A 14918-nucleotide genomic window follows, 5' to 3' on the forward strand; every position below is an offset into this window, starting at 1 on the left:
AGCCACCTAATAGTAACATGAGTGAGAGATGCAAGACTGATCCAGTGTAAAAGAGAAACAGAGCCAGGCAGTGGTGGCTCACGCCTTTGATCCCAGCACTAGGGAGGTGGAGACAGGAAGTGATGGCTGAGCAGAGAAAGGAATATAAAGGTGGGAGGAGACAGGAGCTCGCCCCCTTTCAGGCTGAGAATTCAGGGGAGGTAAGAAGTGGCTGTGGCTTGTTCCTTTGTCTCTCTCCTCTTTTGGCATTTACCCCTATATTAACTCTGGATTTTTATTATTAAGACCAATTAGAATTTGTGCTACAGAAAGACATGAGCAAGTATTTCACAATTGAAAAATGATGCTTAAATATACAATATTAACATATATGTAAATAAATTTTATCAAATGTATTAATAACAAATACAATAACAAATAATGATATGAAATTTACACCCACCACAAGCCAAATCCTATTAAACTTTTAGACAAAAACACAAAGGAAGGAAAGCATGCTATCTGGAGAGTACAAACTGGTACAAGCACACCAGACATATATTGGGTACTATTTAATTCAGAGCTAAAGATACACATATACACACCTCTATGACCTAGCTATTCATGACTAAGGTTGTGCCCTAGAAAAACTCATTAGAGTGTAAGGAGGCCAGGTGTGGTGGCGGCATGTTTTAATCCTAGCATTTGGGAGGGATAGCCAAAAGGATCAGGGGTTCAAGACCATCTCCAGCTATACAAAATGAGTTCAAGACCTACCCAGGCTATATAACAACTGTTTAAAAAAAAAAAAAAAAGCTAAGGAAACATGAAAACATTCTTGAAGCAAGTGAAAACAATTTTAATACTTATTTATTAAGAAGGGAACAACAACAGATGGTAATGTAAAGTCATCCAATAGTATGGAAATGGAAGTGAACTACTGTGGTAGTAAGTAAAACCAATTTACACATTGCAAATCTGTTTTGTTATACACACACACACACACATTTAGACATTAGGATGCAGTCTATGCAATGTATAAAAAATTAACAAGTACAATAAATACAGCTCTGGACAAATGTAAGCAGCAAAAATAATATATATACACATACATGCATACATAGATGACATATATGTATATGATATATATTATACACTTACACATATATATCAGGATAAACACCACAGTCAGGGCAATGGTTATTGTTGAGGAGAAATGGAGAAAATGAGAATGGAAAGGACATACACAATTATGTCTATGTTTTAATTATCATTTGCCTATTAAGTATATTATCTTTTGAATTCCTGAAATGGTTCCTAGTTTGAAAACATTTAGTCACCGAAGAGCTCCTATTCAGTCACAGCACTATCTGATTTCCTGAAATGTACCAGTAAAACAAAAACCGAAACAGCGCCGACCATCTGACTTACCCATTCACCAACCACAAGACTAAAATCTTGAGAGTTCATTACTAAGAGGAAAGGGGAGGAAAGAGGAAGGACTTCCGGCTGCAGCTGGGATCCTAAGATAAGCATCCAGCAAGTCTCCACGTAAGAGAAATAGGAGAGTGACTCCTACTGCTAGATAAAAGACCCCTTTCCTAAGTGTTTTGCTCCTTAGACAGAAAGCTACTTTATAATGATGACATCACAGAAAAGTTGAGTTTCTACTACACAACCTAAGTTGTATAGGAACTGATACAGGTCACCCCAGGCCCAGAACTCTCCCTCCGAGGACTGGTGCCCTTTCTCTATTAGTTGTTGCTGGTTCTCAGGCATCAAATATGGATTTCCTGTTTCCCCCCTTTGAGCCCTGGAGACTTAGAACTGGTATGAGGCTTTGTGGGGGAAAAAAAGTACAAAGTCAGGAAAATACAAATAGGAGTCAGCCATGACTTTTCAAATCTTAAGAGCTGTAAAACTTGTCAGATTTTCCTGTGTCTACATCTTACATAAAGCTGTGGTTCGGAAATGAGGCCTGTGGAACTGTGAGTCAATGAAGAAGATGACAGTTAGAACTAAGACTCAAGAGATAGCTGTGGTAGTTCTTATCTATAAACACAACAGGAGGAAGCTGAGTCAGGAGGATTGCTAGTTTGAGGCCAGCATGGGTTACAAAGTTATAGGCCAGTATAAGCAAGACTTTATTGTCTCTAAAAAAAGTAATGGGGGTTAGCTCAATAAACAGAATGCTTGCCAGCATGCATGAAGCCTTAAGTTCAATCCCCAGGGCCACATAACCCAAGAAGTTATTCATGTCTGCTATCCCAGCAGTAGGGAGGCAGAGGCAGGAGAATCAGAAGTTGAAAGTCAACTGTAGCTATATAATGAGGGGAAGGCTAGACTGGAATACATGAGACCCTAGCTCTAAACAAACACAACCCCCCAAAAACCTTCAAACTTAAATCTTGGGTTTGGAGACAGGTGTAGGGCAAGTGCTTTTGAATACTGGTATCTTAATTCTAAATTTTCTTCTTAATGTGAGTTTTGAGTCTATGTACGTCTGTGCAGCATACGCATGCAGCACTCACAGAGGCCAGAAGAGGGCATTGGAACACCATGGAGTTGGAGTTACACAGTTGTAAGACAACATGAGGATGCTATAGGAACAGAACCTGGGTCCTCTAAAAGAGCAGAAAATGCTCCTGATCATTAAGACACCTCTCCAGCCCTATTCTAAATTCTATTTTGTTTTGTTTTGTTGATTTTTCGAGACAGGCTTTCTCGGTGTAGTCCTGGCTGTCCTAGAACTCGCTCTGTAGACCAGGCTGGTCTCCAAATCAGAGATCCTGCTGACTCTGCCCCTCACCCCACAAGTGCTGGTGGTATTAAAGGTGTGGGCCACCACAACCCGGCTAAGTGTTTTTTTGTTTGTTTTGTGATTTTGTATATTCTGAATATTAATCTCTTGTTGGATCAATAGCTGGTAGATTTTCTACCATTCTATAAACTATCTTTTTTTTTTTTTCAACATAGGGTTTCTCTGCATCGTCCTGGCTGTCCTGAAACTCGCTCTGTAGAACGGGCTGCTGGCCTGGTAATCACTTTCCTTACTATGCAGAAGCATTTTAATTTAATACAACCCCATTTTGAACCAAAAGTTTTAAGGGCAAAGACAAGTTCTACAAATCCACTCTTTGAATGAAGGTGCCTCCACTTTGTAACTTCAATCTGGAAATGGGCAGAGAGTGAAGGAAAGAAACTATTTGTGATCTTCAAATGGGCATCATTAGGTCCACTGCCATCTCCTAACCCAGAAAGCCGATATTCTGCTCTATATGGATCAGTACTCTGACTGCAGGCCTGTTGCACGATCCTTTTACACTGCAATGGGATTTGAACTGATCTACAATGTCGAGGCTCCAATCTCATTGTTCATGCTGCTGTTATCCATTCACTAACCCAAGTTTCTCTGTTCTGTTCTGCAGTCCTGCATTTTGAATTCAGAGCTTGGTGTCAGCAAGGAAAGCACCAGAGCTGTCATGTAGCAGCCTTTGGCTATGTTCTACCAAGGGATGTATCATCCACAACCTACTCACATCCCTCCCCCCAACAGCTACCAAAAATTCCTCTGGTGAGAAATGCTATTATAAGAAGGGGTGGCTGCTTTGTGACTCACACTGTTTCATTAAAAAGATTTTTTTCCCTAAACAAATTTCAGTAAAGAAATCCAAAGGTTTTCCAAAGCCACAGCAAAATAGAACAGCTCATAATAGTATTTTTCATAGGTCTGCCACTTCACTGGAGATTCCTATACCCAAATACAGGAGATGTTTATATTCACTTAGCTTTTTGTGCTGCATTTGGCCTTCAGATTGAGAGAACAGGTAGGACTGATTAAACTCGACTAATATAACTGGGCCAGTCAGATATTAAGATGGAAGGCAGCTAGCTTGCAAGCCAGCCCTCACCACAGGTCTTAAGACTTACCTACAGCTCTCCAGGGCATCTGGTTACAATGGTACAGAAGTTTCAGCCTTATTTGACCAGGTTTGTGTCAATCCAATAATCGATGGTTTACATGGGAATTTGGGGATGGTTGTTATAGTAGTGACTGGTGTTTTAGAAAACCTTCTAGCTAGTATAAGTGGTATTATAACTTTGAGGGTGTAAATAAACAGAATAAACAGTATTTCACGAAACTAATTTGTTAGTGTGGAATCCCAAGGGTTCCTTTAAGTTCCTGTAGAATTTTCTGGCCTCAGGGGAGTATCAGAATAAATGAATCCTAACTAGCTCTTCTCTAAAGGAAAAAAGTTACTGGCGATGGAAACAAACAAAAATGTCTCCAAAGAGCTCAGAACTGTGGGCAAAATGACCACACAGGCTTGGGGTCGTGGGACTTTCTAGCTCTGTCCCAAATCATCTGAGTAGCTCTGCTTCTCCTACATGCTAAGAAGTCACCTTTGACCTTAGAAGATATACAGTAACACACAATATGGAAGTGAGTAATTTTAGAACAGATGTTTGTGAAGTATGTTTTAATCATATTTTATAGAGGGAAGGGTACTACAAACAAGAAGTTTGGGGCCATATTATGAGTCTAATTCAACAAGCTCAAGATGACAAAACGCACGTGCACTCGACACTCATGGCAACATTTCACCAAGTCGCCTTTCAGAAATTAAGGCATATCTAACAGCCAGTTGTCATAGTTTCTCAATAAAACAAAAAGAAAAAAATCATCAACATGAACCTTTTAAATTCTTCATTTTGAGCAAAAAGTAATAAAGGTTTATTAGTTATTCTTGGGAATAACAGTCACTGGTATTGGCTATCATACAAGGCTTTAGTAAATTACTGAAAACAACATTAAAAATGAGGATAAAAGAAAAAACAGTCAAGCGGTGGTGGCGCACAACTTTAATCCTCTGCTCGGGAGGCAGAGGCAGGCAGATCTCTGCAAGTTCAAGGCCAGCCTGGTCTACAGAGCTAATTACAGGACAGCTAGGGCTATTACACACAAAAATCCTGTCTTGAAAAATCATCCAAAAAAAAAAAAAAAAACCCAAAACAAAACAAAAACCTAACCTGATTCAAAAATAGACAGAGGAGGGGCTGGAGAGATGGCTCAGTGGTTAAGAGCACTGGCTGCTCTTCCAGAGGACCTAGTTTCAATTCCCAGCAACCACATGGCAGCTCACAACCTTCTGTAACTCCAGTTCTGGGAGACTGGAATCCAAGGGTAGCAAGCACAAATGTAGTGCATAGATTGGGGGGGGGGGGGTGCAAGGTGCAAAACACCCATATACATGAAATGAAAAAAAAAATCACATAGGCAAATGATATGAACACATATTTCTACAAAGATGTACGAATGGCTAGGAAAAAAAATCATATGGCAGAAATGTAAACTACAACATCACACTCATTAGGTTAGCTATTATAAAAAAAAAAAGTGATTCCATGCCTATAATCTCAGCACTCAGGAGGCAGAGGCAAGCAGATCTCTGAGTTTAAGCCAGCAGGGTCTACACAGTGAATTCCAGACCATCCCCCAGCAATACAGCCAAGACCTGAGAGAAAGGGGACAATGGTTCCAAAACAGAGGGGCTGGGGACATAGCTGAACTTGGTAGTATTTGCCTTCAATGTATGACGCCAAGTTCAATCACCAGCACCAAACAAACCGGGCAGGTAATCCTGGCACTCGAGCTGGAGGCAGGGGGTCAGATGTTCACATTTATCCTCAGCTACACAGTGAGTTTGCCAGTTTGAACTACATGAGGCACTATCTCAAAAAAATAGAAAATACAATGCAGCAATTTTACTCCTGGGTATATATGAAAACATTGGGGATATGGCTCAGTGGTTATAGAGCCTAGAAACATCCCCATCACTGGAGCGGTGGTGGTGGTGGTGGTGGTGGTGGTGGTGGTGGTGGTGGTGGTGGTGGTGGTGGTGGTGCAAAATTAGGGTCTAAATTTGTACACTCACAACAGTATTAGCCACAATAACATGGAAGCAATCCATGTGTCAGTGACAAATGCACAGAGAAGCAAAATGTGGTATACATTCTGTATTATACACTTTGTAACACACATTGTGTGGTAATGCTCAACCCTGAAACGGAAGGAAATTCTGACAGGAGGAGATACAACATGGCTGAAGGTAACGGGCATTAGCTAAGTGAAACAGTCACAAGACAAACACTTTACAATCCCTTACTGCAATCCTTACTGCACCACTCAGCTAGACACTTAAAAATGGCGAAGATGAGCCGGGTGGTGGTGGCACATACCTTTAATCTCAGCACCGGGAGACAGAGGTAGGAGGCTCTCTGTGAGTTCGAGGCTAGCCTGGTCTACAGAGTGAGTTCTAGGACAGCCAGGGCTACACAGAGAAACCCTGTCTTGAAAAAAATGTATTTTACCTCAGTATAAAGCAACGGGGGGTGGGGGGCACTGGATTATCGATACCATGGAGCTCAGAAACCTACACTTACCAGACCAAGGGGAACTTTCCTTAACAAAGACAGACATAGAAAAGTGGTAAACCATGCTTCTAGTGTTCAATAACCAGAAAACAAAGGCATAACAAAGATACTGAAGTCCAAGGATAAAATGACAATTCTGAAAAATAGCCCTTCTTTAGATGTTCTCTTTGAGAAGACAGAGAGCCCTGATACTAGGTCACCTGAGACATTTCTTAGTCTGCTAGAAACACAAAGATCACCTGCCTAGCCCAGAAATAGAGTTTAGTAAAAAATGGACAGTCACTGAAGAGTTCAGAAGAAACACCTGTGCAGCAACCTCACACACCTGAGTGTGTTTACACAACAGAGCTGATAAAGAAGATAAAACCTAAAGCCTGAGGAGAACAGACTCTTAAAAAGGAAGAAAGGCTTTAATCCCAGTGCTTGGGAGGTAGAGACAGGCGGATCTCTGTGAGTTTGAGGTCAGCCTGGTCTACAGAGTGAGATCCACGACAGCCTAGGGCTGTTACACAGAGAAACCCTGTCTGGGGGCGAGGGGGGAGAGGAAGAAAGCAAAGATTCTTGAAAAGAATGTTAATCTTTAAGATGTTCCCCGCAACTACAAAAGTTCCTGGAATACGGCAGGTACTCAATAATTATCAGTTGACTAAATGAATGTCTCAGTGCAACCAGTTTCTCCTGCTTTGAGACAGTGAGGGGAATATGGAAACTGGGTAATGTGTCCACTTTAGTGTCATGATTTGTCCTAGCTCTTGACCTCTGCAGCTCCGGGCTGGGCCTGTATGTGAGAGGCCACAACTCAGCAGGCCCTTCAGTGGTACCGACAGCCCAAGGCGACTGGGCCTTACAGGAAAAGGAGGGGGAGGCACACCCAGGAGGACGCTGCTAATTACTGTCTGTTCTCAAGACCATGGCAGACTGGCTTAGGCCTTTATGTAGGAGACAAATGCTTAGCTCCATGTGGGGAAAAAAAAAATTATGAAGAATGCTCTTGCTGGTGAAAAATACTTGTATGGATCCTGTCTAGAAAATATCTACCTTGTTTAGAAATATCAAAAAACAATGCTAATAAACACACCCAAATAAGCACCAAGTTCTTTCTGTTTCAGAAGGGAAAATGAAATCCATGACAGAGCTGAGTAGATGCTACACTAACTACACTCTCAGAATCTGTTACAAATTCTCCTCGGCTCTACTGAACTCTGGGATTGGGGTCCAGACATCTGCATTGTCCTGAGGCTCCACAGAGAACACCAGGCCCAGTCAAATTTAGGAATACTCTGGAGTCATTCAGTTATCAGGAGAGCTCCTGTTTATATCTGTTTAATTCTTTTTTTGTTTTGTTTTGTTTTTCGAGACAGGGTTTCTCTGTGTAGCTTTGCACCTTTCTTGGATCTCCCTCTGTAGACCAGGCTAGCCTCGAACTCACAGAGATCCGCCTGCCTCTGCCTCCCGAGCGCTGGGATTAAAGGTGTGCACCACCACCGCCCGGCTTAATTCTTGTTATATGTCCGAGAGTACACTATAAATTCTTATCATGCCTCACCTCACCTTGAGTCACATGATATTGTGACTTCACCTTTTTGCTTGCCTTCCAAGTCAGGGAGATCTCAAGATAAATTGCCATCAGTCCAGAAACTGTCCCCGCTGCTGATTTAAGATGAAATTTGGTTCCTTATCAACTTCCTACTTGATCATTGGTCTTTACTCCTTATCCAAACAGCACACCAGAGACAGGAACCCAACTCTGGATGCAAAGATAAACTTGGTTCTCTCCCCCCACCCCACCTTGGTTTCTCTGTGTAGCCCTAGCTGTCATGAAACTCACTCTGTAGACCAGGCTGGCCTTGGACTCACAGATCACCGGCCTCTGCCCCCCCCCCCCAAGTGCTGGGATTAAAGGCGTGCACCACCACAGCTAGTTCTTATGAGAACTTAAGAAGTACAAACTGGCGGGGGGTGGGGGGGGGTGAGGTGTGTTGGGGGGGTGCCCCACGCCTTTAATCCCAGCACTCGGAGGCAGAGGCAGGCGGATCTCTGTGAGTTCGAGGCCAGCCTGGTCTACCAAGTGAGTTCCAGGAAAGGCGTAAAGCTACACAGAGAAACCCTGTCTCGAAAAACCAAAAAGTACAAACTGCTAGGTCTCTGATAAGCCTCTTCTAGTACTTAAGCCTATAATGTTAAGATGCTAAGAACCAGCCAGAGAGTGGTGGCGCACACTTGGGAGGCAGAGGCAGGTGGATCTCTGAGTTCAAGACCAGCCTGGTCTACAGAGTGAGATCCAAGACAGATAGGGATACACAGAGAAACCCAAAAGTGGGGGAAGGGACTGCTAAGACCCAACCATTTGATTTCGACTGGGCCACAGCAATCTTTAGGGGGAAAATGTATAAAAATATATAATAACCTATCATTCTAGAGACTAAAGTTAGCATTCAGGTTTGGGGCTAACTTATTCGATGAGTACCACAACTTCAGAGACCTACTGTGGTTAACCTAACTTAAGGCTTAAGAAGAGCAGGACCAATATCCATCTAAGTCAACATTGGTTCCCTATGAGGTCTTTCCTGCCAAATTAAAGTATCACAAGTTTTTACTTTATTTGTGTGCATGTATGTGTGTACATGTGTATATGGACATGTGGAGGTCAGAGGACAATTTAGGAGAGTTGGTTCTCTCCTTCCACCTTGTGCGTCCTGGGGATTGAACTCAAATCATCAGCTTGGTGGCAAGGTGCCCTTATCTGCTAAGCCACCTTACTGGCTATAACTGGGTATTCTAAAACTTGAGTTCAGTGCCCATTGAGCTCAGATGGAGTATCATCACATTTGTAGAATACACAGCATGTTCCTTCTCAAGAATGGAGCTAGCACTCTCTCTCTGGTTAAGGATGCCCTGGCTCACAGTATTCCTTGTGACATAGTTGGCGATGAGTCTGTTTAATATAAAAATATACACATCCATAAAGCAACCACGTTAAGGATTTAACCACTGTTGCTTGCAATGCCTTTCAGATCTCGTGAGGAAGAGTTAACTAAGACTCTTAGGAAATTATCTTTCCTGAAGGAAGCGTGGAAAATAAGCCCCTCATGGTAATAAAAAGCCAAAAATCCTGCATTAAAAACAAAGTCTTCATTAAGGTTAGCATGTTCTTGCAAAGCTGGGCAGGGCATGGATCTAGCTCTTTAGGGACCACAGAATGCTTTTGCTTCTTCAGAAAGCTCACAAAGGCCCATTACCTCCAGCATACCTACAGTGAGACACAAAGGTTTTCTGATCCACTCCAAGAGTTGGCAACTAGGATAAAAATTAAACCTTTTGAAAATCCTAGTGTGACAGCAAAATAGAATTTAGAAGATACCCTGCTAGCATATTCAGACACTTAGCAAAGTCATTCCATCTCAGCCTCAGAACAAATACAGAACAAATTCAGATTTTTTGAATATACACATACATTACTAAGAAGCCAGACCAAACCCCTCAATAGCCAGCCATTTTCCAGCAGAACTCAGAAAATAACAACATCTCCTAACACGGTGGATATTTCATGTTTTCTCTCCATATTTGGGAACCCCTATTCCAAGATTAACAGAACTACTACAAAAAAGAAAGACCTCCAGAGTAGCATCAGAAAACCAAAAGCTATAGTATCACCTCAGAACAAAACCAGCAGCTGAACAGTGAAAGGAGAGGGCTGTAACTGCTTCTCCAAAGTGGTTTTCCTCAGTAGTATTTATGGGAGAACTGGATGTAGGTCAGACTCCAGACAGCACCAGCCTCCATCTGGGGCCTATGTTCCCATACATGTAGACCTCTCCGCTCATCAAGTTCTAAGGAGACAGAGCAGGCACAGAACACCACCACTGTCTCTAAGACACCACCATGTTCCTTTTGGATTTCCTCTGGCTTTTGTTTTTGTGTATACACAAAAGACCCTCAACAATGACTCTGCTGGAGGACAGATATCTACAGATGAACATATAATAAATCCCGGACTACATGACTCGTCTGCTCAAGGTTCTAAGTCAGGCACTATCATAAGCCTAGCCTTCCTACTTACTGGCTAGTAAGTTTCCAGGGTACTACTTCCTTAAGTTACAGATGAGAGAGGCACAGCTGGACATAAGCAACAAATGCTTATAACTGAAACAATTCAGGTGAAGGCAAAAGGATTAAGAGTTCAAAGCCAACCTGTATTATATAAGTTTGAGGCCAGTCAGGGTCATATATTAAGACCTTGTCTCAAAACAAACAAATAATAATTAATCAAACAAAGTACTAAATAAAAAGAGCCAGGGTTCTGGTGCTATCAGGCTAGCATTCCAGTCCCTACCTCTGCTACCTACTAGCTAGCTGTCTGAGTTCCTCACCTCGCCTGCAAACTGGGAGTAGAGTTACAGTGATGAAGGAGATGATGGACATAAACCATTCACATTTTTTCATTCAGCAAATACCTGTACCAGGCACAGTGTAAGACTTACAGCAGTGATCAAAGATCATTCTGGTCTCACAGAGCTGAGAACTTAATCAAACTACAAGAAAAAATAAGTAAGTCGATAAATGCTTATAAAACATGCTAAAAAAAAAAAAAACAAAACCCTGTTAAGATTAGCACAAATGATTGAAAACAATCACAGGTAGGGCCAGATGTTAAGAGTGGCCTCTGAGGAGAAATTTCTGTTGAGCCCTAAGGGGTCCATAGGAGCTATCTATGTGAAGAATGGAAGAACAAACATTTCTGTCATAAAGAACTCAAGATGTTCAAGGGTCACAGCGTGAGGAAGGCACAGGAACAGGGAAGACAAATGTGATTGCAGTATATCCTCTCATAGGGTTTTGGAGAACAACCATTACAAGCTGCCACCACTGAGGATTACCACATCTATTTTTAAAATAACAAAGATCAGCCTAGAGAAAGGTGCTGTGTCTTGTCCAAGGTCAAAGCTACTCAGAAGAGGACCTAAGAATGGAACCCCTCAATAGTCTACTTCCAGACACAGCATAAGCCCACAGCCTTGACTTGTTTCACTAATGATGGCTTTCTGCGCTCTCAGGAGTCCCCAAAGCACCTTGAAAACACAAGTAACGACACTGTATCAGTTTCCAGGCATCTGGTCAATCAAGCTCGAAAACCTTACCGCTGGAATCTTACCACTCAAGAGCAAAAGATGCTCAGACCTAACTCAAAGGCTCCAAAGTAGAAAGGGCTTCTCTTCTTGCAGCCATGAACAAGAGAGAAAAGGATGCCCCAGAAAATTCCATGGCCTGTTCTAGGAGACAGAACCACTGATGCAAATGAGCCCTCACCTCAAGAGAACAGCACAGGAAAAGCTAATTACTTTATTTGTACAAAAGAGCCAATCCCTTTAAACAGTGGTTCTCGGTCAGGCTGGTACACCCACCCCAGCAAAAGGCATCTGGGAATTTGTGGAGGCAGTTTGAGGTGAACTGCAGGATGCCCTGGGGGGGGGGGGGGGGAGCATTCAATAGGCTCAAAGTCTTGCAAAAGGACAGAATGGTCCCATATACTAAAATAAATAAAAATAAATAAATAAATAAATGTATTACCTATAATGTTAACACACACTTTAGAGACACTGAAAAGATTAGTATCTCCAGCTTTTCTTGTATTCCTATTGTTCAGTGGTGCTCCCTACTCTCAGCCTGAATGGGGGTGTGATGGTGGGGGAGAAATCTAAGGCTTCACAGCTGAAGAGTGTGAAAATTTGGAATTCAGTTGTAAGCGCCTAACTTTATCAGGGAACCTGGCAGTGGAACAAGGATAAAGAAGTTTCTAGTAAGAGACAGACTTAAGAAATCTTGTCCAAAAGGTAAGATTTTCTCACTCCTCCATATAAGACCTTTATAAAGAGCCGGGCGGTGGTGGCGCATGCCTTTAATCCCAGCACTCGGGAGGCAGAGCCAGGTGGATCTCTGTGAGTTCGAGGCCAGCCTGGGCTACCAAGTGAGTTCCAGGAAAGGCGCAAAGCTACACAGAGAAACCTTGTCTCGAAAAAACCAAAAAAAAAAAAAAAAAAAAAAAAGACTTTATAAAATTAGTTGTTTGCCACACTCAAAAATCACTCTGTGATTTTAGAGAACCTATTTACACTAATTTTCAGTTTTAAAAGCATATCAATGACAGTTTATTTACAAATGTAATCACAATAGTCTCACAAATACAGTAGACTCCTTCTGGACTCAAACTAAATAGGAAGATTGTTAATTCCAAGATGCCTAACGCAAAACCAAATGCCTAAAGGGTACCGAAGGCAGATATGCCTTGTATTTGATTTCCAACAGTTTAATTACAGTCAGAGAGACTCTAAACTAGCCACTATACCCCTACCAAAGTTATATCAAAAATTTAAGACTATGGACTTGACCAAAAGAAAGAAAAAAGGAGAGAACCCCCTAAAACCTACTGTTTTGAAATAGCTACAAGAGTAATCCCACAGGTAAATCTTTCATAATGTACCCTAAGGAGAGGAGAATGCTTTCTCCTACACAGTATCTAAAATTTCCCAACTCACCCAAAGGAGTCTGAATATGTTACCTCTTCACTTCAACTGCTAATTAGCAAACAGCAAGCAGTCTCACACCCCTTTGACCAGGTTTCCAGAAGCCTGCCTTGCCCTTCTCAGGACAGCCAAGCAGACAGACCTGTTTTCCTCTAGAAGCAACTGCCAGGCCTTTTCTGCCCTACCAGCCAGAGCCTGGGAAATCCCCCTCCAGCCTTTTCCTGGCTTGTCACCAGAGGAGCACAGAATGAATTCATCCAGATTCTTTCAATCTTCCTCCTCCCCAGTCATGTGCCAACTGCAGGGCAATAATACTCCACCTTGCTGGTGCTTTGTTTTTTTTTTTTTTTGTTTTGTTTTTTTTAAAAAAAAGATGCAGATTCACGAGAAGATCAGGCACTTATCATGGAGCAGGAGAAAAAAAGATGGAGGGATGTGAGAGTCACTGAGCCAAGTCTACTGAATGCAGCATGGGAGACCAGAACCCTGGCCCTGCAAATCCAAGGAGGAAGGCTTTCCATATAGCAGACCACACCTGTCTAAGCCAGCCTCCTGCTCCATTTTAAACAATTTATACAGCTACCCAGCTGGCAGGGAAAACTAGCCACCTCCCTTTCCTAGCAAGGGTAAGAACCCTAACCTAAGAACCACTTGCCCCTTAGTTTTATTTCTTTTCTCACTCTTTGTTTAGGAGACATTACCTCCCTAACCAGACAGGTAGACACCATGCTGCTGTGGCAGAAAAGAAGACAGTCCAAACTGTAAGCCAGACAAGAAGACCTCTTCTCTGAGGATCACGATGCTAATAAATGGGACTTCAATGGGCAGGTTTCACTCTGCCATCCACAAGTGAACACATGCCTGTAGTCCTAAAACGCCCGGCCCCGCAGCCTGGTAGACAGCTTTTTCCCTAGGCAGTAGTTAAACCACTTGATCTTATTCATCCTCTGGCACAGGAGGAACCAAGGGAAAGGCAGGAGTTAGCTTCATACCCATAGCTTAGCACACGAAGAGGTTTGGGGCGCCCCGGCGCGCCCTCCCTTACACTCCACCCTTTAAGGCCTCTGTCACCCGCGGACTCACCACTGTGCGAGCTGAACCACCTGGGTGCGATGTGCAGAGGTAGAGCATCCGCCAGCGAGGCTCGGGAGCCCAGGTACAGCATCCCGTCTCTATGGTGACCGCCGCCGGTCTCCTGGTAACCATTGCCGTGAGCATAGGTGGAGTCCGACGTGGACCCTCCGCCGCCCGGCGCCCTCTCCGAGTCGCCGGTCCCGCGGGAGGCGGGGGTGTAGAGGCCAAAGGGCACCCCTCCGGCCGTGCTGGGGTCCATGCCCATGCCCGCCACCGAGCTGACCGAGCGGCTGCGCAGCCCCATAGCTCCGCCGCCCGTCCGGTAGTGCCCAAAGTGGGGCGCTCCTCCCGGCGGGGGCACGGCGCTGTCATCGGTAGAGACCCCCGGGAAGGGGCCCCGAGAGCGGGCCGCCGTGCTCTGCTTGCCCCCCATGTTCGCCCGGGCCCCGGTGGGGCGGGAACCTGGAGGCCTAAACCCTCCCCCACTACTCAGAAGCGGGTGGAGGGCTGGGCGAACATAAAGGGGGGGGGGAGGTTTACAAAAGAGCCTCGAGGGGAGAAAATGAAAAAAAAAAAAAAGAGAGAGAGAGCGAGAGAGAGGAAAAAACCCTCAGGAAATCCGCGGGGCGGAAAAAGCGAGCGAGCGGGGACCCCAAACTAAGAATTTCAAACAGTCCAAGACGAATGCATGTTCTCCTTAAGGTCCGAAGACGCGCGGTCCGGAGCGGGCGCCGCGCGCCACAGGCCGCCCCCGGGCTCGAGAGCCTGAGGAGCCGCAGCGAAGGGAGGGAGGCGCCGGAGGAGGCCGCCCGCCCGCCCGCCCGCCCGCAGCAGGAAGCGGCGGAGGCTCGGGGCGCCGCGCGCGTCCCCGGTCTCAGGACTCGACGACCGGGGCCGACGGCCGGGACT

General features: G+C 44.1%; 1 protein-coding gene across 3 annotated transcripts in view; it reads right to left on the reverse strand.

Moving 5' to 3' along the window:
- The window catches only part of Znrf1 (zinc and ring finger 1), a 105282-nt gene extending 90700 nt beyond the window's left edge, over positions 1–14582 (reverse strand). For all 3 annotated transcript variants that reach the window (XM_059263980.1, XM_059263981.1, XM_059263982.1), the window contains exon 1: positions 14019–14582. In XM_059263980.1, the coding sequence (XP_059119963.1) occupies positions 14019–14442 (424 nt within the window). In that variant the 5' untranslated portion in view covers positions 14443–14582. The remainder of the gene's footprint in view (positions 1–14018) is intronic.
- Between the last annotated feature and the right edge of the window lie 336 nt (positions 14583–14918).

The sequence above is a fragment of the Peromyscus eremicus genome, chromosome 5, assembly GCF_949786415.1.
Source record: "Peromyscus eremicus chromosome 5, PerEre_H2_v1, whole genome shotgun sequence".
In the NCBI taxonomy this organism is placed as follows: domain Eukaryota; kingdom Metazoa; phylum Chordata; class Mammalia; order Rodentia; family Cricetidae; genus Peromyscus; species Peromyscus eremicus.